Below are 26,303 nucleotides of genomic sequence, written 5' to 3'. Positions count from 1 at the left end.
AATTATCTAAATCTAGTTGGCGGTCTCTCGTGTTCCATAATGTAAATGGTTAAGTTAACCATTAAACTCTTTGGCAGAAAATAAGATTAGATTTTCCACAAACAGAACACAGGAGCAATTTATGTAATATTTTCTACCCCCATCTACCCTATCGTAAACTCTTGGAGAAATTAATTCTTAATGAATTCCAGTATTATTATATGCATCTTTGCAAATGTCCCTATTCAGTCTATTCTGTAGTTTGGTGGCCATGATTATCGAAAGAAAAGATTACACTTGCAAAATAAGAACTAAGCAGAAAAAAAGTTTGTAACACTTCTGCGCTAGTGATGAGTTCTTAGAAGAGACTTCTTCAAATTTGTATGCCACGATGGAGCAACACGTTTTTCCTAAGTATTCACAAGGAATTTGGGTCCTTACTGAAACAAAATTTCTTATCATGACACCTATTGATAAATTAAGAAAACTTACTTTTTCGGGTGCAAGAAAGGTTGCGATAATTTATCTGTGGCTATGAACATCAAGTTATTGAGAACTATAAACTAATAAAATATCTTAAATTAACTTGCACAGGAAATACGGCTTTGCCTCCAAGGATAAACAGAGGCAAAAAGGTACTGATTTAACTTGAGAGGCATCTCAAATTGATTTGCATTTGAATAAACACAAGGTAAGGCTACAACAGAGATAAATCAGAGACTGAGCAATCAAAGTGAATGGCTAAATCAGTTTTCGATGACACTGTCTTTAATACATCTGGTACAAATGTATTTAAAACACTCATTCTCTTATCTTCAGTAGCTCTATTCGAATTTTAGGTTTACAAAGCTCTCTCTGAGTTCTCAATGAGCCCCCCCCACCCACCTCCACCCAGATTCAAGTCTAGGAAGGCAGAATGATGTAATAAAAAGAACATCAGACATAGAGCTAGGGTCCATGGCCTCCAATAATCTTGACTATGCCATCGACTTAGTCCATTACTTTGAATATGGCACTCATTAGGCTTCTGGCTGCCCAGACCTCGTCTATAAACTGGACCAGCTCTGAATTTCTGTAAAACCATCTCCAGGATCTTACTCTCTTATGCATAATCCTGTGCGCTACAGATACAAACAACATTTGTATAAATTTTGAATGTTTGGCTTAGACCTTTAAGTTAGGGCTATATTTCAAAAAAAAAAAAGAACTTAAGAGAGCAGAGACCACCTAATGGTCTAATAAAGTTAGTGGTCCCTGCAGATGGAGCCACATGATTGATATTCACATGTAAAGTAGGTACTTTACATTACAGTTTAATAAATTTAGTCTAATTCCATTACCTCGAGGGACAGGGTAATAAAACTCATACTAAGAACTTCAGTGACTTAATATGGCTATTCTTATTTAATGAGAAATGGTTAATGGTAAATAATAACCAAGACCATCTTGATTGTATCATTTTTTTCACCAATGTTGGCAATCGAATGAGCATTCTTTTCTTTGATTCTTTAGGCTGATAATTCTACCTTCCAGCTTTAAACATTGTGGACATGTTACCAAGTACTTCAAAATTATTCTCATTTCATCAAATCTAGAGGTTCCTCCCTTTCTCCCTACAAACAGGATTCATAAAATATAAGAGCGGGAGTGAGGGGAAGTTGATTCAGGCAGAGAAGAGCTAACTAATTCTAAGTAAATCTGAAAATGCCATATAACTTATGCTGTAAGTTTTGACATGCCATATAACTCATTTCTTTTTGAAAAATCTAGATTCGAGACATTAAAACGTCACAGGATTATCTGGCCATGCACACAGATACAGGGATGCTGTACTCGGCCACATTCCTGGATATGAGAAGCTTCAGGCTAAATATAATCACACTGTTGATTTGTACTCATCTCTGGTCTACTACGGCACTTAGCTGGTCATCCCTGACCTAGATGTTTTAGTGGCATAGTTCATTTTTTAAACTTTAATAAATAATATTATGCAAACATTCATACTACATTTCATTGTCATCTGTGAAAAATAACTAACTTTGCAACATAGTTACTCCTTAGGGTCATTCATAACATAAAGGCACAAGACAGGAACATCCTGAAATAAATAACCTAGACAACTGCTTACATCATTAGATGACTTAAGAATCACGGGCATTTAAAAATGAGTGAGAGGGGAATGAGGGACTAATTGAGATATGTTTTTTATGCTGTAATACGGAGACAGATCTCATTTCATACAAACGGAATTTCATACGACTCATGTAACTCCTATTTCAACAAATAAAATTATATTTTAAATGAACTAGTACTTGATAAAGCAATTCTGTGTCAAATTTTAATAGGTCAAGATTATTACATGATTTATTTTTTTTGAAAAAGTAAGATTCTCACATTTAGAATCTGTTGAAAATGTGTCGGGGTATAAATTTCCTTAATATGGTCAGTCTAATTCAAAACAGTGTCATGAGAATCACTACATTTATGAGCTACTCCAGGGGTCAGCAATGTACAGCCCATGGGAGAGATCCGGCCTCCTGCCTGTTTCAGTAAATAAAGTTTTATTGGAACATGGCCACACACACTCACTCATGCATACGGAGGCAGAGCTGAGGAGCTGCGAAAGAGACTGGGCCCCAAAGCCTGAGAAATTTACTATCTGGCCTTTACAGAACACTTGCCAGTCCCTCAGCTGTTCTAGGTGTCATCAGAAAGGAAGCTCGAGAAGTCACTCTTAACAATCAAACAGATACAGTACTTTTGAAAATGGAAATGAAACAGATTAATAAAAGGCTTCAGGTATTTAAACCCACCAAGAAGTTAATACCAAAATCAAAACAAGTATTTTCCTCTCGATAAAGTATTATTTATTATAAAAGTTTCTTCGTAATACATCATAGGATATTAGACTACGATAACGAAACTTTAAAACGTCACTTGCAAAGTTACTGGACTTTTAATCAGATGTTTAACATTAGTCAAAAAACATAGAGAAATAAAATATTATTGGTAGCTCGCGCCTAATCAGAGCAGTCAAGCAAAAAATTCTTTTGCACATCAAAAACTCGGACATAAAGCAACTACATACATACCAGAGAATGAAATTTCCCCTCAAGTGCGGGCAACCACATTCTTAAACAGAGTGTTTTTTTCCCCAAGTAAATCTGCTTTTCTCCAAACTGTGTAGCTTTGTAATTACTTTGTTTGTCCCTATAGTCTCTGTAAAAACAAATTTTGATTACTTTCTTTTTTACCTTGAGATCACGGTACACAATCTTCCCGGAATGCAGATAGTCCAAGGCAGAGACAATCTCTGCTCCGTAGAAGCGTGTGCGGTCCTCAGAGAACACCCGCTCTCGCGACAAATGGAAAAACAGCTGCGGGGTAAACAGCAGGGACAGGGTTGTAATAATTACTGATTTAGTGGGGGAAATTAACACAAACATAAAACACCTCTCATCACCATATTGTGATGATAGATAGCGTACTCTCGGTGGACACCGAGCGCTCTTAGACAGCAGCTGGCTTCTCTTTCCCAGGTTTCCAAGGGGAGACTGCGAGCTGTTAAATCAGCGTTTTAATCAATGTACCCATCTTGTTTAAGGCATTCTGCGTGCTACCCATTTAACCTTCAGTTACCGGAGGAAAAAAGTATGTAGCCTCAGACTGTACTTCTCCCACACTGCACTGCGGCTTGCTCCTTCAAGGACTGGGCATTGAGACATTATTAAAATAAATGAACACAAGCAAAGATATAACATTTCTACTTAATTATTTGATTTACATTTATTTCAAAGAAAGGATCGCTGATTTGCTGGAGCCGATGTATGTAACTTTTTAATTCTCCATCTGTTGATTCAACCTATCTCTGGAAATGTTTTCAAAGTTTGAAACCTTAAGAATTTAAGTTTTCATGTTAGTAATGCCCCGAATGAGACACTTCCATTATTGCCCTATGATTCCCGATGTATATTCTATTTTTAATAATAAACTACACCACCAATCTCTTCTCACATAATCACTTAAACTATAAGCCCGGCCATTTCCTAGTTAATCACCACTCAATAATCAACAAATATGTATTGGGTGCTCACTGCGGCCAAGCATCCAGCTGCCTGTTTAGGCCAGCTCTTCATGTAAGAAACTGCCTATCGTCTCGATTCGACAACGTGTACGAGGAAGAGCCGGTTTCGGGTACTATGAACTGACTCTTGATCTGTTGTACTATTTCACTGTACTAGGAAACGCCCAGGAACGATGAAAGATTGTGACAGTGCTGAGTGGCTGCCAAGCATCATGTTAGATACTCAATACATGTCTGTGACTAAAGAATTGAACCAATGAGTCAGCGTATCCCTAGGCTGCAAGACTGAAAATTAACTGTACCTTCGCATGGATTATGGACTCTTTGGTGCTTCTACAAACTTATAACCATTACGGTTAACAAGATTCGATCCTCACACACCGAATCATAACTTTGGCAACATAAAGGAGGTTCCACACAGATTCTTTCTTCCCTTTTCTCACCTTCGTCTCCACTCAAGTGTCTATCATTGTTTTAACGTAAACTTTATGCATAACTCATCATCATGGTAAAGAGAGGTTATATCATGCAACTCTTGCCAAAACAGACTGGCTCAACATTAGTTATAGTAAAACTAAAATATTAGGCAGACAGACTCTAAACTTCGAGCTTCCTATTCGATTGTCATAGTTTGTCAAATCTAAGATGCTATTGACTGGGACTCTATCATCATCTTACGTTAACACAAAGAAAGAAAAAATTGTTGCCAATTAAATATGACACATTATCAAACATAAAATCGTTCTAACTGCAGAAATGTTAAATGTGTCTGACAAATGATCAAATAAAGTATTTTAAAAATCAAGCCAATGTATACAATTACTCAGGAAAAATTTTCAAAATTCATTTATTTTATAAAGGCGGACACGGACACACAGACAAACACATTTAATGCACTGCCATTCAAACGGAGACGGGAAGTAGAAAGCAGCACGGAGTATCAGTAAAACCATTCTGAATAATTTCTGGGTCAAAATAATTTCTGCCACGCTTTATACAAAATATCACTGACTTTAATGAAGGGGCCCTTGTAACCTCTACATAGATTATTTATGGCAGTTTTCTGATGGAATAAAGATAGTGGTTAAATTTATAAATTGTCTTAAAATAATGCAAAGCCTATTACCCACTCGTCTACTGTACAAAAGACATGAATGCTTCCTAAATCGATATAATATATGCAGGATTCTAGCTCTTTATTTAGACCATATATCTCCAATTTGTCTCCCAGCCAATTTCTATAAAAATATCAGCTAAAAAATTATACTTAAGGAGAATTCTATTTATTTCGCAGTCTGCTGTCCCTCTGATGTCTACTCTCGCTAATTTATGGAACTTATTCTTGTTACAATAACCAAGAACTTTTTAATTGCCAAACCCAATAATCTATTTACAGTCTACCCTCCGTCTTTCTGTTCTGGGGCCAAGCACCTCGCCTATTGCTGTCTCCTTCCTGAAACACGATTTTGGCTTTCGTAATACAATCCTCCCCTGATTTTCTACCTAATTCTCTCGATATTCCTTGGCTTTGAACCAGCTTTCCATTTAGTAAGCATCAATTATTTTAAAGTCACTGTGTTGGGTACCAGGAAGAGAAAAAGAGGGCAAACGATGATGATTAAGACATAATCCTGAACACAAGCTACTCGACCCAGTGAAGGAGATACATGCACAGATGAAAAAAAAAAAAAAAAAGAGGGCTGTGATAAATTTTGTTATTCTGATATTAAAAATGCTGTGGAGGCAAAGAGTGATTAATTTTTACTGGGATAATCTGAGCGACCTCCCAAATAAGGTAATATCTCACTTAGGTTTTGAAGGATGGATTTTTCACAAATGGAGAATATAAGGGAAGCCTATAAAAGACTGCCATGGAAGTTTTATCCATCTTTATATTTCTAACACAGCTTAGTATAGCACCTGCACACAACAGGTGATTAATAAATGTTTGGGAAGGAATTCTAAAGGAGAAAAAAACAGCAATAGCAAGGAAACACATGTAGATAAATAATACACATTCAGGACAATGATAGGACTTAAGCAAAAAAATGATGAGATCACACTGTTTAGGACCTTGACTGCCAAGATATGGGTTTGAGATTTATTCTGTAGATAAGGAGTGTCAAAAAGTTTTGGGTTAAAAAAGTAGCATAATTTAAAAAAGATAACTGGCAGTAATTGGAGAATCATTCAACAAGCTCTGAGACTGCAGTCAGTCAACAATGCACACCGAGAACATCACTGAGTGTGCTGAGTGTTTATTTAGCGCAACTGCTGTGAAGAGCTGCAGACACAATGGGAGGGAGTGGTACCGATCTGCCAGCACATCACTATCTGGTTAGAAAAACGAGCTGTGTAAACAATTCTACTAAGGATGCGGTAGCTAGTCAATGGAGGGCACATTTAAATAAGCGAATGAGTATGTTGTTAACATCGGAAGTTACGCATGAGCTGAATAAGAGCTTCTAAGGGACCTCAAGTAGAGTGGCAGCAACTGGCATTTCGAGACAGTCAGTGTTCCAGAGGGAACCAGCTTGTGCCCTTTGGGGTTTCTCTGTGGACAGCTGAGTGGATGTTGCAGCCAGTGGTGTAGAAGAAAAGAATACAGAGGGGGACATTTAAATAAGCACTTGATACCACAGCTTTGAAATTACGGGTCCCAAGGGCATAGAGGTAGATATACGAGTCATTTATATGTTTCTGTAAAGGATATTGTTAAAACCAAGGAAGTGCAAGATAGTCCGGGAATCAGTAAAAACTGAAAACGGAATTAAGCTCAGAATCTTATATATGAGGACAGGAAAAAGAAGCAGAACAGGATACTGTGATGGAGTCCGAAGAGAAGTACGAAAGGGAAGAAGAATATGCCTGAAGAATGAAGAAAATAAGGAGGTAATGATTACCAGGCATGGGAATTAGGTCATTTGCTACCTTTCAGGGAGGAAATGTCATACTTTGGTGAGCTCAGAAGGGGATGTAAAGGCAGACATGCAACGCGACTCCTTCAGGAAAAAAACGAATAAGATGAGCGAAGACAATACCGAAATGGAAGGCTGCCGGTTAACGCGCCATACGCTTTCAGGAACCCTCGCGCCCAGAGAAACCGAGAGATACTATAAAGCTACAATGCGTATGGAAGAGGCACACAAATTCAAAGAAAGATCAGTGAAATCAGGCAGCCAGAAATGGGTTATTTTACAAGAATTTAATATATGGTAAAGTTGATGATGACAATACTCAACAAAATCTATGAGAAAAAAATGACTAATACAGGGTGCCACAATAACTGCTCAACTTTGGAGAAATTCAATTTTCGCTTCACATCATAACAAAATAAATATCAGATATGATTAATAGTTAAATATAAAATAAGACACTAATTAAAAAAAAAACTAGAAAATATGAATCAATAGTTATCTGATCTCAGGGTAAAGAAGGATTTTCCAAGTATAAAGAAATGGAACAATTCATAAAAGAAAAAACTGGTAGAATTAACTACTCATAGTTAATTAACTACCAATACTTAATAGCTAATAGAATAGGAAAAATAAAAATAAAATTGAATATAACAAATATGACAAAGTCCATATGCTTAATATATAAAGAAATGAAAAACAAAAAGACTAAAACACAAAGAAAGAGGGGAAAGGACACAGACAATTAACATAAGAGAAATATAAATTATTACAGTATATAAATAAATGGCACCTTAAAATAATCAATGCAGTAAAGATAATTAAATAATCAATGCAGTAAAGATAAAAACATATATGAGACAATTTAACACATCAAGAAATAGCACTGTCAGTGAAAATGTAGTGAGATAACTATCTTTATAGCCTGCTGTGTAGAGACAGAAACTCTTTGCAGGACAATAGGCAATAGATAACAAGATATTTTTTAATGTACAGGAGTTCTGGAAATTTCTTTTTAAAAAAGGAAATGGAGAAGTCTTCTACACAAGGATATTCTCTGCAGCAATATATACAAAGCCAAAAAAATGTAGAAACAGCATTCCAAAGAGGTTGAAAAATAAAATTACACTTTCATCTAACACAATAACAAAATAAATTTCAGATGTAATTGTTAGTTAAATACAAAACAGAAAGTGAATTAAAAAGCAGAAAATAAGAATAGAAAGTTCATGGGACTAGACTTACCCTCTTGCCCGAAACAACTGGACAAAAATACGTAAAACGAAAAATGAAAACTGGGGAAAATAAAAAATAGAACTCTTGAGATATCGAACAACAGGCAGTACAAAATTGTGATTCCTGTGAAAATAGAAACGAGTGAGGTAGACACCTAAAAATCACTCGCCTTCTGACTGGGGCACTTTCTGGAACATTATGCAGGAAAGGAAATCTCCAACGTAACTCAGAGGTCTCACTACTGGAGAGAGAACACCAGATTTTGAGGACGGTGAGGTGAATGGCATTTGCAAGACAGGACACCAGGGGGGAAGAAGCAACACAGAACGTGTAGAGCCGAGTCTGCGGCTGAAAGCTAAGCAACCCACATGTGAGGTTAAAGGCCAACGCCTGTGACAACAAGCAGAGAAGGAATGGGGGTCCGTGTGCCCAACAGCTCCCGGAGCTCTTACAGACTGGAGAGACAATCAATTTCCCAGCGCTGGGAAGAGTGTCATTGTTGAAAACCCGGGCATTCAGTAGATATTTTAAAACCAGAGTGAAAGCTAAGACTGACACATATGAAGAAATAGACAACAGTAGATGAGACTGCATTAAAAAACGAACAAGACTGTCAAACATCAACCATATTTGCAAATAACTGCCTTCCAGAACAAGGTGTAAAAATCTTTAGTGGAAGATAACAAAATCCAAGCACTCATGTAAAATTCAAATTACCTAGACATGAAAAATGCAGGAAAATATGACTCATAACCAAGACAAAAATCAGTCATTAAACATAGACCTTAAAAGTAACACCTGATGAAATTAATAGACAATGACCTTAAAACAGTACATGAACATAAAGAAAAGATAAAGGGAAATAGAAATAGAAATAAATAAGACTTCTAAAGAGAAACTATGCACTATCTGAACTACCAAATTAACTAGACGGGATTAACAGATTAGACGCTATGAGAGAAAAGGCCAATGAACATGAAATCACAGCAAAAGAAACTACATAAATTGCAAAAGAAAGAAAAAAAGAGCTTCAGTGACAAATGTGTAATGGCAGATCGTGAAAGGGGTGGGGAGACACTTGCAAAATAATGCCTGAAATTTTCCAAACTTGAATGAAGTAGCTCAGCGAACCCCAAGAAGATGAAAATTGAGAGACGTGCATGAACATAGCAAGTCAGAGCACGTTCGAATGGCTGAAAACCAGTCGTAGAGAAGTCTTTTTACTAGAGGGGGAAACCATTACATACGAAGGAACAAAAAGGAAGACACTCCCGGGTTTCGGACCGACATGTCCAAACTGCTAAAGGAAACACAAAAAGGCACCTAAAATTCCGTATCATGAAAATATTCATAAAATATAAAGGTAAAAGATCTCTGCTTTGATCGTAGTTAAAAGATACCAGATTCAGCCTCCCTTTTCCAAAGACTAAGAAACCATATAAATTAAATAAAACAAGGATTTTCATACATTTAACATCAGGCTGCAGAGTACAGCAACCCCAGAGAAAAAGAAACAAAGTGAAAATTACGCTGGCCCCAGCCAGCTGCGTGGAGACCGGCAGCCCAGGATGTAACCGGGGAGGGAAAACCCAAGAGAACCCGGCAGGAAGCTCAGGGGCGGGGGACCCTGAGGGGCTACACGTCCCCGGCAGAGGACCCTCAGGAGGAGAGGTGCGGGATCTGCAATGAGCCGCAGCCGAGTCTCAGGGATCAGCACAGGGAAGTGAGGAAAAGCCTGAGGCCAGGGGCTGAGCCACCAGAAAAGGTCAGAGAATGATCACAGGCTCCCACGAAGCCCAAACTACTTTTTCTCCTCACCAGAGAGAACGGAAGACTAAGAGGGGCCTGGGGAGTGTCGCCCTGCAGCGCAGCCATACCAGCGTTAGAGCAGAGGCTACACATACACACGCACACGACACAGCAGCGTCAAGGTCATACCACGGGGCAAAGAACCGCCTTTACAACCAAAGACGCTGGACGACCAGGTGTCCACGTGGGGGGAAAAGAACCTGGATCCTTAGCTCACGGCAAACATAAAATGAACATAAAATAAATCGCAGACCTTAAAGTAGTAGGTACAACTATAAAAAGTTCTAGGAGAAAATATTCGTGACCCGGATACACGAAGATTTCGTAGATAGTATATAAAAAATAAAAACCAGAAAAGACGAAAATTGATAAATTGTACTTCAAAATTAAAAACTTCTGCTTCTCAAAAAATATAACCGAAGCAATAAAAAGGGGCAGTCTGGGAGACGCTACTGCTAATACATGTATTTGGCAAACGATGCGTAACCAGAAGACAGGAAGAACTCGTAACTCAATAATAAGAAGATAAACAACCCAATTAATAGGCAAAACCTCTGAAGAGACATGTCACAAAAAGTGTCTGTGCACACCAGTATATATACGAAAAGATATTTAATATCATTAGTCATCAGAGAAATGCGACGTAAAATCACAATAATGTACTTCTATGGACTCACCAGAATGACTGAGCTTAAGAAGGCAGACCACGCCGAGTGTGGTGAGGATGGGGACAACTAGAATTCGTAACAATGACTCTGGGGAGGTAAAGCGACACAAGGACTTTGGAAAACGGTTTCTGATGCCCTGAAATGTTCGCGGGTGCTTACTGTAAACCCAGCGATCACACTCCTCGCGTCTACGTGCGAGAAAACCGGGACTCGAACGTGCACATCGGCCTTTTTCACACTCGGCAACAACTGGAAACATCTGAACGACCGTCACAGACGGGCCGGTGCACAAAGGCTGGCAGAGCCGAGCAACACGGGTCACGACTCAACGATGAAAGAACAGACTACTGAGGAATCCAACGACGTGCTTAATTTCCAAAACGTTAGGCTGAGGAAAAGACGCAGACGCAAGAGAATACATGTCATGTGACTCCATTTCTAAGAAATTGTAGGAATGGTAAAGCGAATCTGTGGCGTCGGGAGGCAGATCACTGTTCGCCTGGGGCCACTGTGGATGCAGAGGTGGCGAGGGGCTGGCGGGGACGCTGACCGCAGAGGCGGCAGCACTTCTCAAGGCAACGGAAACGTGACGTCTGTGTCATTACTGTGAGGGCACCGCGTGTATCTATGTTTGCCAAGTCATATATGTAGGCAGTATACGTAAAGGGAGTCCGTCTTATTGTATGTAGATTATCCCTGTTTGTTAAGTAATGAGAACAATCTAAATGTTCAAAAATTTGGTAAGAATTTAATAAATTATTGTATATCTACATAATCAATAGGAAACTAGTATATTTTTTACAATATTAAATAAAATGGAAAATGTATATACAGTATAAAAATGAAATATATTAACATACATAGTAATTATTGCTGATGGTGAAATTTAGTGGTTTTATCTTATTTTATACCTTAAAAATTACTTGTAATTATTGAATATCTGCTTCCCGGAACATTATCCTCTCTTAAAGGCACAGACCATCTGTCTTGTTCATGTCATATGTTAAATACTAAGTACAAAGCACAGTAACTACCCCATAGCAAGTAGTCAGTAAATATTCTTTTCAATGGATCTGAAATAACTTTCTGATGTTCTTGACAATGAATATATACTGTTGTTACTTTTATAATCAAAAAATTATACAAAAGTTTATAATACATATACTGTAGATCCTTGTATTGATTCAGGCTTATGATATATTTAATACTCTAATTTTTTTTTCTTGGCAGAGGCACAGGGAAAAGACTATGGAAGCGTTCTCTATAGCTTTGCAACCTCAGCACCAAGTCTAACAGTGGTGCATATTATGGGCTGGCACATATTATGGGCTTAACAAATATGTACCTCAAGAACAAAGTTAAATTCGAAACTACTTTCCAAAGAATTATTTATAGGGAAAATAAGGCTTAAGGTTTTTAAGGGAAAGCATTTTTATTAGAAACTGAAAGAAATCATATACAATAACTGAATAACCTTGTTTTTATTTTAAAAAATGTTATTTAGTGCTCAAGCAAGAAGCTTATGTTTAGAAATTTAACTTCCTTTAGGCAAAGACTAAATGATTTTTGTGTGTGTTGTGCTAAGCCATGCTATAAAAATACAGTAATGTAAATAGATTATGTTATCCTACTAAATATACAAGTCTGTATTTCATCACAAACCCAGAATGCTAATTTTAACAATAAGTTGTATATTTTGAAAAATAGTTATATTTTTAATACAACAAACTTCCCCCAAAATAAAAATCTGGACTTAAAAAACGCCCTGAGAATTTCTGCTGCAATCTTAGATTTTAAACTCAATTGTATCTTTTTTTCTTGCAAATACTAATACAGTTTTTAGTTATTCCTTTCTAATAGTAAAAGATTGGTTAACTAGAGAATAACAAAATATGCTGAATACAGGTCTTGTTAATTTAAGTGACTATATTATCATAATATTAGTTGAAACTGAAACCCGAGAATCCTAAAAACAACTAATCAATTAAGCAATAAGATGGCAGTCTGTGCAATCACGCTGCTTAACACTCCCCTTGGGTTTAGACCCGAGGCGAAATGACTGCCTCTAGCTCCCCTATAGGGAAACTAATCAACGACACTGTCTTAGTCGGCTCTGGCTGCTGTAACAAATACCACAGACTGAGTGGCTTATAAACAACTGCTTCTCACAGTTCTGAAGGCTGGAAAGCTCAAGATCAATGAACTGGCAGATTGGGTGTCTGGTGAGAACCTGCTGCTGGGTTCACAGCCGGCTGTCTTTTTGCTGTGTCCTCATGTGGCGGGAGGGGAGAACAAACTGCCTTGAGGTCCCCTAAAAGTGCTCATCTCATCACAGGGCTCCACCCTCATGACCTAATCACCTCCCAAGGTTCCATCTCCAAGCTGCATCACATTGGGGATTAGGTTTCAACCTATGAGTTTTGGGGAGACACAAATACTCAGTCCATAGCAAATACTATACTACACAACTGAAATAGCATTGGTTACAGTATAAAATGAAAATTTAAATGCTTAATTTTATAACTAGAGCAAAGGTATTCTTACATTTAGCAGGTAATTCATATCAATATCTTCCAGATAATGTCTGTCTATTCTTTTCACGAGCTGAGCTCATAATCTGCATGTGTTTCACACAGAAAAATTGCTGTAAAGTAAATTTACATTTAATATTTGAAATAGGTTTCTTCCAGAAAGGACAATGACATAGACATGAGATATAAATACAAAAGATCCACATTTTAATAACATAGTTCATTACGAAATTTCTTAAAATACAAATTAAACACTTAGGATGCTACAGGACAATGGAGCCCTGCGACGGCTGTTCGGTGGTGGCTGTGTTAGATATAAATTATCCACCAAATACCTCAAGCCCTATTCCTCGATTTCTTGCCCTCTTGGCTCTCTTCCTACAAGTCTGAAAATGTAAAAACAATTCTAGATCACCAACTAGGTCCCTGATAACTGAAAAACTAGTAAGGTGGCAAAATTTTTAAAGAAGTAATGCAAAAGAAAAGTTAAGGAAAGTTTCTGGGATTAAAAAATCATCTAATGAAAATATTTAATAATATGGTAAGTATAAAAAATAGTTCTTTTAAAAAAATAATTTCAACTTCCAATCTACTCCAATAATTAATTTCTACTTAAGTATTTTATTAAAAATATATTAACAAGATTAAAAAAGAGATTGTTCATTTCTACCTCATTAAATATTAATTGATTCTTCATTTGGAGAATAAAAAATACTTTTAAAAGGTCATAAATTATCAAAGTAATTATTTTTAAATATTTTAATCTATTAGTATATGTGTGAAATATCTGGGTTATTTATGAATTATATTTAATGTCAATACGACAAATAATAAATATTATCATTTTGAGCTCTAAAGGCATTACATCTAATAACAATCATAAAAGCTACATAATGCTATCTCCATATTACAGATGATTATAATAAATACAAGTTATTGTTACTATTACTATTAAGATAGGCACGGTTTTTGAGAGCCACTTAGTTGGCACTGTGCTAAGTGACTTACATGCACTGTTATCATTTAATCCTCAAAACAACCTTATAAAATAGGTACAATTATTATGTCCATCATACAGATGAGAAAACTGAGGCTCAGAGATGTTATAAAACTTGCCTAGCATCACATGGCTATTACATGGTAGAGCTAACTAAGATTTAAACTTAGGTCACCTGTCTCTAAAGCATATCATCTATCTACTATACTAAGTAGGTTTCTATTAATTTGAAATAACAAATTATATAAAATGCATAAATTATTCCATTAAGAAATCTCATTTATAAGTCTTCTTTATAATTGCATAATATAATATAAGTTGCATCATAGAAGAGAAAGAACTTTGTATGAGTACAGCTGCCTTCTCCGGGTCTAGAAGTGGATAGGAATTCAACAAATCTTTGTTAATACTACTATTATAAAAACAAAAGAAAGCGGAACTAATGCAATTGTGAATATAAAATGGAAAACAGCAAAAATAGTCAACACAAAAGAAAGACAGATTTTTTTCAAAAAGGAACAAAGAACAGATGGGGAAAATAAAATAAATAGTAATATTTAACCCAAACCACATGGACAATCACATTAAATACTCCAAATTTAAAAGGCAGAAATTATCAGATTGGATTTAAAAAGATGTAAGAACTAACTGTAGGCTGCCTATAAGAAAATAAAAGGAAAAGTAGACAAATCCACAATTGCGGCTAGAGATTTCAACAGCACTCTCGATATTTGAGTTTTTAAAAAGCAGACATAAAATTAGTAAGAGTATAGAACACCTGAACAACACTATATTAATCAAAATCCTTGACCAATGTAGCTGGTATTTATAGAACACTCCACCCAGCTCATTCAGAATGCACAGCTCATGTACCAGATAGAACATATTCTGGCCCGAAAACCATGTCTTGGTAAATTTAAAAGGATGTAAACTATATACAGTCTATTCTCTGAACACAGGTAAATTACACTATAAATTTTAAAAAGGATATATGGAGACCCTCAAGTATTGCTATCCAATTATACTATCTGTGTCTTCTGAGACCATTCTCATGAAATGCTCACTCTGAATAATCCAACCTCTGTGTAAGAAGTCTGACTACCCTGACATGTCCGTGCTGTGCCAGAACCACATGGAGAGGAATCACGGAAACAGACAAATGCCTGCTTACAACTGCAGTCACCTCATCTAAGATTCTAGATATGAAAGTCAGCATCTTAGACGGTGAAGTCAGTCATGTCTTCGCATTAGGACTTCAGACGCACTGATGCCCTGGTTTAATGGTTTATTTTAGGAAACTAGCCTTGTAGTATTATAAAAGTATACATAGTCCCAAATTTATGTTGCCTTAAACTTTACATGTTAATGTGAATGTTATAATGCATACTTCTTGACTCTGGAATTTTTGAAAAAGCTTTGGTTGAAGGCAACAGAATTCTGATAAACCTTATGTAGTGGAATAACTAAAACTGTTAGCAAAGATATTAGCTTGTTAGACTCTTGACAATAAAGATATTTATATATCTATAAATTTAGAAAATTTTTAAAAATCATCACTATGAATAAGAAATGATACTTTTAATTAAAAAATCACCCAAATCACACCTTCATAAATTAGTAATTGGAACTAGAATGGCTGACTGCCGGCACTTCTGCCTTATGTAAATTTAAAATGAGATGATTTTGGTTCACTGAAGACAAAATGCCAGCCGAATAATGAGAATCTGAAATAAGTATGAGAGGATCTCAAGACTGGCATGAAACTGAAAGTCATATGCAAAAAATAAAATGAATTTTTATCAAAGAAATTAATATAGAGCATACCAAGAGCTAAATATGCTCAAGAATAGTAAATAACCAAAAGTGTCAGGCTCATTTGTACCCACATAAAGAATATAGAGGAATGTGAAGAATTATCAGATGAAGAATATTTCTACATAACGATTTTCCTTTACCCCTTAATGACTCTTTTAACTTCCAGGAGATTTCAGCCTTGAAAGAGAGTTACAGAGGTCCGATTTGTAGGCCTACAAGAAATAGAGCTGAGTAAGATTTTGGGGAACGCTCCCAAGTGGAGACGTCCTAAACCGAACTAAACAACACCACCTTAGTCAGCTTTCAGCTTACATTTTTCCCCCCAGAATATTTTTCTGTTCCTCATGTGAATTTGGTATTCGGCTGAGGAACGAGTAGATGGCAAATCCGATGACGATCTTTCATTTGTTATTTTGCAGAACTTAATACACTCTGTTATACTTGACACGCTCTACTTAACTTCTAAGGCTTCTCTTATTTGCCTCCTTCTACCCAGGAGCCTCCTTACGACCCTCGTGACCGCCAAGTGAGATGCTGGTATCTCCAGGTGCAATTCTTGGCCACTGATGTTCCAACTCCACCTACTTTTTTTTACTCTGGACAAATCTTCGTGCCTTGGTTTCAGCACTGTTCTAAATCTCCTACCTCTCAGATATCCCCACCAGGCACCTCAAATCCAGGTGATCACCCCAGAACTCATTCCTCTTCCCACATTTCCTGTCTTTCTGAATTTCCCAAGGAGCAAACAGGAAACTGTATGATGTTTCTTTCTCTCTCCATTTCTCTTCTCTCATTAAATTCTGGAAATTCTAATACCTAATCATTAGATTTTGATTCCTTGCCACTAACATTTTCTCAATGAATGACCTTACCATTTTTATAACTAGACTACTGAAAACTTACTAACTGCAGTAGCCTCCCAAGCCGTTTCCCGGCTTCTAATTTCGTCTTCTCCAATCCAAGCTTCACACTGCTATGAAGTATTCTTTCTAAAACACATTCTTACAGAAATCCTTCCATATGATGCGCCACTGCCTTCAGGATAAAATCTGAATCACCTGACGGAGAAGATGGGTCCCCACACGATCCTGCCCACCTGTGCAGACTTCTGGCTTCTGCACCTGGGCCGGGGGCAGAACTCGCAGGCTCCTGCGCATCCCACACATTCTGCTTCCTCTGGGCAGCAGTGCCCTCCTTCTCCTCCTTACGATCTAACTCACAGTTACACTCAGGTCTTGGCTTAGCAACCACCTTAAGAAACGTTCCTTCGCTAGTATTCTCCCCCTTCCTCTTCTCTCTTCCTTACGGACTGACTGATTCAAGTGCTCATTCTCTGTTCCGCACAGCAACTTGTGTCATCACAGTAATAATGACACTATAAAGTATGCACATATTCTCTTTTCTATCCCCCCAACTAGACACACATCTTCTAAAGGAAAGTCTATTTTCCTTATTTTTGAATCCTTTGAGGTCCAGCCCATAGTAATTTTTCATTAAATATTTAATAGGTAAATGAACTATAACGGAATCGGTTCAAACACATAAATTATCAAGTATAATGAAAATTCCCTAGGAAACTGCTACACTGGAGACCAACACACACAGTCTCAGTGTAGCTAAGCCCAGCGCAGTTTTTCTCCAGCACTGAAATAATATTGTTTCTTTAGATGAACATCTGCTACTTAATGACAATGTTTTATAAAAACTATGTATCTTTAAGCTCCCCGAGTTTATATCCCATGAAACTCAAAGCCTGGCAATCAGGAACTGACATGGAGTAAAAGAATAGCAAATTTATATCTGTTATCTTGAGGTCACTCTTTCAATACAACTCATGAAGAACAATGGCAGAACCACCATATTTTATCTCTCTATACATCTCTGTCCATCCATCCATCCACTCTATTGCTGAGCCTGTTTCTTTGAATTCATAAAAGTTAAAAGCAATTATGATATGACTCCATTATACTGATAGGTCTATAAGCAGCCACCGTTGATTTGTTACAACGAGTATTTAATTCACAATCCATTTCCATCAAGATTATTTAGTGCTTGAAATAATAGTGGCAAACATAGTGATAATAAGAAGCATGGCCACAGGCATGCTAAACTCCTGTGTAGTACAACAGGCTGAAAAAAGTCCAGATAGTCATAACATGGGAAGAGAGTATAAGAAAAGGAATATCTCAACTGTTGTATTTATATTTTAAGATAAACATTCCAGGATATAAGTTAAAAGGATGCTATAGCTAATTAAAAGTCAACAGACAATAAGTACGAGTTGAATAAAACTTGGGCTAGTTATAATTACTTCAATTGGCCCACTGAAGAAGCCTACCTCAGGGCAAACTGGGAAATGAAGAGATCTGAGGATGCTGTCACTGGGTGAGTACTGTTAATCTACCAGAGCTTTTCTACAGGAAAGGCTTCTCCTGCTCCAGCCTCTTAGATTATCCATCATGCAGATATTCCCCCCCTGGGTAACTCAAGGAACATCTGCAATTGTGTGAGTTTATAGTTTCCCTTACATCTCTCTGTTTCAATCTTATTTCAAAAACATAATTGCTACATTTAGTATTTTTTCTACAGCAAATTGAGTTTTCTGCATTTCCAGGAAGCATCCCTCGGCAGAATAAACGACATGATGAACCTAAAACTAAACCAAAATTAAATAAATCACCATAAGGTTATACCGAACAGAGATTTCTTTCCCAGAAATAATAAATTTAAGAATTCAAATAATCCCATTAAGTTTCAAGAATTAAATAACTATTTGTACTTATAAAGTACATTTTAAATTTATTTAAAAGAACATTTGATAACTTAAAGGAATAAAAAATTGGGAGATTACATATAAAAAACTTTCATTTTTAGTAAAATTATATAAATGTAAATTATTAAATTTTCATATGGCAGTACTTTAAAATTATATATCACATTTAAGATCAGTTCATTTGCTTCAATATATTAAATAATTTACTCTTTTATCTATAACACATTCCCACAGCAGAAATACTGAAAAAAAGAGAAGAAAGGCCAAACAAGAGAAATAATGTAGGAGTTTCGATGCTAAAGGAAACCATCTGGCTAGTCTTAAAACCTGCTTTTGTGTGTAAAATTTTTTCAACAATCATCAATTAATTAATCTTTGAAGTATTCTAGGTTTAGAATAAAAGTACAAGTATCAGCTAGCTAGCTCCCTCTAGAATAAACTATGTAGTACATTACTTTCAATTTTTCTTCCTACTTATACTAGCTTCTTTTATCCCTGTTCTCTGAGGGAATTTGTTCATCCATTCACTTATTTATTCATTCGTTAAACATCTGTCAAGTTCCCACTATGTGCCAGGTAGTGTGTAAGGTGCCAGGGTTATATTAGTGAACAAGCCACTTAGGGATTCAGAGTCTAGTGGGAAAAACAGATAGATAAATAGGTAATTATAAAATAATATGATAATCATTATAATAGATGTAAATACATGATACTGTATAAGAGTGTTCCTCCAATTTAAGAGTGTTTCTCCAAGTTTTTATCTGAAGTTTGTCATTTTCCCTGTATTATTCTCTCCCCTGGTCATCTACCCATCCATCCATCGATCCATCCCCCCAACTATCCATCCATCTATCCATCCATCCATCCATTCAGCAAGCCATGCATGCGATCATCCATCTAACCATTTGCCTGCCTGCCTATCTTCCTTCCTTGAACTTCTTATATTGATAATACACACACACACACACACACACACACACACAATGTGGTACAAAATGTAAAAGCTGTACAACAATATATAAGTGAAAAATACGTCTTCCTCTACCTCATCCTCAGCCACTCAGTTCATTTTCCCAAAGATAAGTTCTAATGCCTAGTGTGTGACTGCAGAGATGTTCAATGCATATACAGACAAATACATGGTCTTACTTAATACAATAGTAGCATGCTTTATACGCTGTCTGCACATTGTTTTTTTCACTTCATAACATATCTTAGAAATTGTTCTCTATCAGCCCATATTGGGCTGCCTTATTCTTTTTAGTAGATACTTCTCTCTTTCTACCCACGTCCAATTAATCGGTTAAGTCATACCAATCCTATAAAGTTCCACAACACCCATGTTTTTTGTATTTTCTCAGAGAACACCTGACTGCAAGGACCCAGTTCTGACTGCCTGAGCTATGCCTGGCTTACCACTCCAGTCCTTGCCCTGTGCTCATCCATCAGTGATTCTGCTCACATCATCCTCTCTGCCTGAAATATCTTCTCAAATCAGCTCCCCTGCTGACATTCCACTTACGGCCTACGCTAAATGCTACGCGTAAAGCATTTTCTTTTATAAATGTATTAGTACTTAGGTCTTTCACTAAATGTTCTAATTTACAAAACACTTACAAGATAAATTATAAACTTCATAGAAAGGATGAAGTCTTAATTCATTTTGATAAACCCGCACAGCTGAGGCACTCAAAATGTGCTTACCAAATGAATAAATGAATTTTTGCAATGAACTAATTCCTACAAGTCAGATAATTCTATTGGAGAAAACATTCTATAGAGAATATTTATTTTTGAAAATAGGACTTTCAAAGTCTGTGAGATATAAGCCTCTATTTAATAAACTTATTTCAGAAAGCCCACAATGTAAAATATTTCAAGTTAACTATTCCAGTAAATTTTGATTACATTGATTTTTTTTATCAAAATAAGGAGAAGAAAGGATAAGGAATAAAGAAAAAGGAGAAATGTACTACTAAAATCATGGAGTTTCTCTTCAAAACTACAAGATCCCTTAAAATCTCTTAAATGTAGTCGAGGTTACTATACTATGCGGAAGAAGAGAAAACTCAGCCTATCGACTATCGTTCAACTGAGTTTAAAACGAGTAAAATAATTTTTACAAGTTTCACAAAAACCTGAGGAAGAACTTTGTAAAGCATCATAAATCCTATATGTCTGATATTCAAAATTAAATAACATGATTTCATAATTTTACTTTTGCTAAATTTTTTACAGGTGAAAAATACAGGAAAAAAGAATGTAATTATTCTTTCTAATATATAAAAGTAGTTATTAAAAAATAAACCATCATTATATTTCATTTGGAATTATTCAGCTCTCATCTACTAAATATTAGAGCTATACAAATCTCTATCAAGAAGCAGAGAACTGTGATATTACAATTTATATTTTAAATAATTTTTTAAAACTAATGACGATACTACCATGCAAATGCAAGCGCCGGATTCACTCCGTGACTCACCTCTCCCCCATTAACATATTCCATCACAAAACACAAACGGTCTTTTGTCTGGAAGGAATATTTCAAGGACTTGAAATGAAAAAGAAAAAATGTGGTATTATAATCCTACATTCTTATAATGGTACCAAATAGAACACTTAGAAACAGTAAGCGTGATTGATTAAATGAACTGTTGTTATTCCTTAAGAGTCTATTTATTCCCTAAGAGTGCTTAAGTAAGAGTTTATGGGGAACATAAAACAAATTACATTTAAATCGGCAATGGGGATTGTGAGGGGAAAATTAAAATTTTAAGTGATAATAAACTTAGTAATTGTGATGTGCACTTCTCAATTTATTGTGTCATCCATTTCATACTCTATTAGTCCCCAAAGTTCTTATCCACAGGGCCTTAAACTGAGGCCTACAAATGACTCCAGCAGAAGTCTTAGGAATATAGTTATGGTAGTTATATTCGGGGACATAACATAGTTACAACACAACTTTTTGCGTGTTGGGTGTATAACATGATCCAATCCAACAGTTGGTTCGTGTAATTTTATAGGTTATAAAGATATCAGAACTTTAGAGCTATCTTAATACACTGGACAAAAACATACAACAAAGTAACAACATAAGTCTAGGCATCTAATGGTACCTCTGAAAATTCCTAATTACAGTAATCCTAAATCTTTAAAAGCACCGCCTCTTGAAAGTCTAGCTGCTATTTTTTATCTTAATATACTTCAATGGAACCAGAAATATACAGAAACTTTGTAAATTATGAGTCAATTAAAAGCAATCTAGGAATAGGACTAAAAACATCAGTTTGTTTCACGATAACTAAGTTTATACTTTATCTAGTGAAGAAAACATATCATGACTTATCCTATCTTTATTCAATATTCCTGTATTTCTTAAAGTACTCTATAACTAAAAGAAGTCTCAATTTCTATAAAAAATATTCAGTAAGAATTTCTGCCTTTCATATTTGAAGACAATGCTGCCTAATCACTTATATATTTATTGGAAACCAATAAACAAAAGAAACATAAAATCCTTATTTTTACTACTGATCTTTTAAGTAGAACCTTTTTTAAGTCCATCATTTTCTCAGTAGTCTCCTTAAAATGCCATAGGTGATTTATTTGCTCTATGGATTTTTTTTTTTAAAGGCAGTGAAGTTTCAAAAAAGTAACAGGTGCATAATTGGAGGAATTACAAATGCATGCATATTGTAAATGTAATCCATGCATTCTGATACTTTCGAAGAAATCCAAACACAGTCTTTACACACAGAAAATAGCATACCTGATTAAATGTTATTTAAAATGTTATTTTTCATAGCTTAGTTTCTGTAATAAAACTCCCTTAAATTTATAATGTCATAACATCTATCCTCTAGTCACTTACTGTTAAAAAGGGATGTCTAGTGTTCTTTAATACTCTGCTTTCAGTTAGAGTGTGTGCCACTTCATCCTACAAAAGAAAAAGGCAAACCTTTAATATATGTTCTAAGCACTAATGATATAAAAATTTCATATTTCTCTAAGACCAGAAGAGGTAAAACCTCAAGACAGAAAAAGATTTTAAAACACAGTGAAATGCTCCCTTTTTTGATAAGCTTCTCCTGCACCAGAAAAAAAAAAGATCAATTTAATGACTTAAATCAGATGGCTATAAGGTAAAATTCATATAAACTCAATCATTTAATCAATGTATATCAATAATGATATAAAAATCACCAAAAAATTATCTGAGACACAGTATTTAAAGAGTAAGTCTCCTCGAAGGGAATGTCTTATCAGCTAATATTTAGGCATGGAGTTGTTAATATTTCTATGTTTGCAATACATTTTATTCAAGGGTATATAAAGAATATATATTTCAGTCAAGATTATAGAATTCGTTAAGTCTCCTACTTAAGAGAAAAAGCAGCTATGGAAAAGGGAAACAGAGAATACATATATACAATATAATTCCAAATTATACTTTTTAGAAATAGGAACAGAGTATAAAAATTCTGCCTTTCTGCTCATGGCTTTTTACCATACTTCTTTTAAGAAAAAAGTCATAAGGTACTATAGGTGACAATTTTAATATCTAGGTGTATTTCAAACCAAAACTACACTAAGAGTGTATTACCCCAATTTTGTACATAAATCTCATCTCGACCTCAAAGGTGAACTAGGATTTTCTTTAACATGGAGAAATGGAAGATGTGTCCTATTTCAAAAATAACACTATCTTGAACAAGAAAAGAAGATAACTGCTGAAGCACAGCATCTCTGGTCTCTGCTTCTGGAAAAATCCTAAACAAAGCCCTTGCTGGATCAATTTCTTAACACTGTCAGCGACTAAATTATAAGTAAGATGTGGAGGGCAAAATATTAGGACATTGTATTGTACTTATTATCTTTACAAAAGCATCTGACCTTAGTTAGACCTAGAATATAAATAAGAAGTAGACTGACCAAAGATTATAAGATCCAAAAACCATTTCAAGAGGGTGAGACCAATTATGTCTGAACAGAAAGTCAAGTGTAATTAATGACACAGTATTTAAAACCAGTGAAACAAAGCATGAGTATGAAACCACTCTTACCCTCATACACTGCTGGTGGGACTACAAACTGGTACAGCAACTACGGAAAACAGTATGGAAGTTCCTCAAAGAATTAAACATGGATCTGTCTTTTGACCCAGCAATTGCACTTCTGGGTATTTATCCAAAGAAAACCAAAACAATAATTTGTAAAGATCTATGCACCCCTATGTTCATGTTCAATTTACAACAGCCAAGATATGGAAGCAACCTAAATGCCCATCGACAGACGACTGGATAAAGAAGTTATGGTTCACATATACAATGGAATATTACTCAGCCATTAAAAAAATGAAATCCTACCATTCACAACAACATGGATGGACCTAGAGGTTATCATGCGGAGTGAAATAAGTCAGATAAAGATAAATACCATATAATTCCACTTATATGCAGAATCTAAGGAACAAAAAGAACTAATCAAAAACAGACACGAATACAGAGGACAATCTGGTGACAGCCAGAGGGGAGGGGGGAAGGGGGAGGGGGTTGTAAAAAGGGGTGAAGGCTTGAAGAAGCACAAGTAGTTGTACTCGTGGAAGCTGACAGATGGTCACAGGGATGGGGAGCACGGCACAGAGAATGCAGTGAGCATTAAGGTGATGGCTAGGTGGAGGGCCAGAGGAGAGGAAGAGCAATCGGGGGACCATTTCATATAAATATAATAAATATATAAATGTCTAACCAATGTACTATATATTTGAAACTAAAAATAAAATTTAAAATGTAAAAAGAAAATACAATGTTCATCCAGAAGTAAATTATAATTAAAATATTTGTGCTAGGAAAAAAAAAGAACCAGGATTAAGTGATCAAACCCCTTGTCATAACATACTATAACTATTAAATTAATTAGAATAATAGCAAATATTTTAATATACGTAAAGAAGCAGAAATGACACCATAACTTACTGATTTTTATTCTCAGGGTATGTAGTGTAATGATTAGCATGCAGTGGACACTTAATAAATGTTGACCTAAATTGTTTATCATAGAAATGAATTCTAAGATATCGAGGATGTTCGACTTCATTTATCAATTCATTCCTTCAACGAATATGCAACAAGAGATTCTGGGTACTGTTCCACACACTGGAGAGAGGGTACTGACCCAGAGAGACGAGTCTCTGCCCCAGGAAGCTCTCATCATGGTCAGTCACATGGTGACCAGTGTCAATGGAGGAAAGAAAGAAAAAAGGTGAAGGTGATCCTGCATTTATAAACAGGTAATGAATACGAAATAGATAAAGATTATGCAAGTGGCTATTTTGTGATATATAGAATCAAATTCATTCACTAAAAAAAATAAAATCCTTGATGTACATTACTAAATGCTAAGAACAGTGCAGGTATACGTTGGTTTTTTAAAAAGGCATTGATCCCTTCACTCGTGGAGTTCACAGGCTGGTGGAGAAGACAAACAGGTAAGTATCCAATGTTGTACATAATCACTAATTCTGATAAGCGGTATTAAGAAAAAATGAGGGGTACCTACTATTGTAAGTGGAGTAATGAAGGGAAACCAGTGCTATCGGCAGAGTTCAAGAGGGTTAATGGGACGGTGTGGGAGGCGGGAGACGGGGCGGGGTGACACCTGTGACTTCTGTTTAAAAGTTTACTGAGGCTCCTCTGAGAAGGAAGCATAAATAGGAGGGATTAATGAGAAGACTATTACAGTATTAACATTAAATTAACGTGAAAGTTAATAATAATGTCAAAAGTTATGTGACTCCAACATGAGAGGGAAGCAAAAGAAATATTGCTTCATAGAGACTTAGAAAGATTCACAAAAGAGATAACCCTTACCAGTTAAGCTTTAGGATGTGAAGTGATTTGAAGATGTAAACTAGGAAAAGCCTAAAGAAAGGTAAGTATGAAACCCATTTGGAACCAGAAAAGATATTCCCATGCTTCAGAAAATATTTCCGTGGCATATTTCTTTCTATTTTGTTAAAACAAGTCATCACATATAATAGTTATTATTCTAAATCACTTAGTAAATTCCTTGAGCAATTCGTTTTTTCTAAATTCTGTAATCTGCCTAATCACACTGAAAAAGCCAAGAAAAAAATGTATATAGACAAAAGCTAAAACAATATTTCTTTGTTGTAAGAATGCAACCGGAATTAATACCATGTACACACTTTAATATATTCAAATGTATTTTCTACCATATTTTACATCTGATTAGAATTTCCTTCAATGCAAATTTAATGGCACTGTATTTCACATACTAATTAGTTTCTGCTATAAGGATAAGGTATGCATGAGCTAAAAGGTAAACACAGATGCCAGTAATTTTTAATTACAGTTAAAAGCAACATGTCAGAACAAAAAGTTAAAAATAGCATTGATAAAACAGTGGCTAAAACAATGTGATTTTTTTAAAGAATCCATTAGTCGATCATGATTATAAATGAAGAGTGC

At 35.6% G+C, this 26,303-nt stretch overlaps 1 protein-coding gene across 8 annotated transcripts in view; it reads right to left on the bottom strand.

Moving 5' to 3' along the window:
- The window catches only part of AKT3 (AKT serine/threonine kinase 3), a 282,574-nt gene that overhangs the window by 45,419 nt on the left and 210,852 nt on the right, over window positions 1-26,303 (bottom strand). For all 8 annotated transcript variants that reach the window (XM_023536572.1, XM_023536569.1, XM_023536574.1 and 5 more), the window contains 3 exons: window positions 22,685-22,750; window positions 21,293-21,361; window positions 3,234-3,356 (listed from right to left, as the gene is read on the bottom strand). In XM_023536572.1, coding sequence (XP_023392340.1) covers window positions 3,234-3,356; window positions 21,293-21,361; window positions 22,685-22,750 — 258 coding nt within the window. The remainder of the gene's footprint in view (window positions 1-3,233; window positions 3,357-21,292; window positions 21,362-22,684; window positions 22,751-26,303) is intronic.

This window comes from Pteropus vampyrus, unplaced genomic scaffold (assembly GCF_000151845.1).
Source record: "Pteropus vampyrus isolate Shadow unplaced genomic scaffold, Pvam_2.0 Scaffold159, whole genome shotgun sequence".
NCBI lineage: Eukaryota > Metazoa > Chordata > Mammalia > Chiroptera > Pteropodidae > Pteropus > Pteropus vampyrus.
Note: the sequence above shows the minus strand (reverse complement) of the source record. Positions and strands in the feature narration are given on the sequence as shown.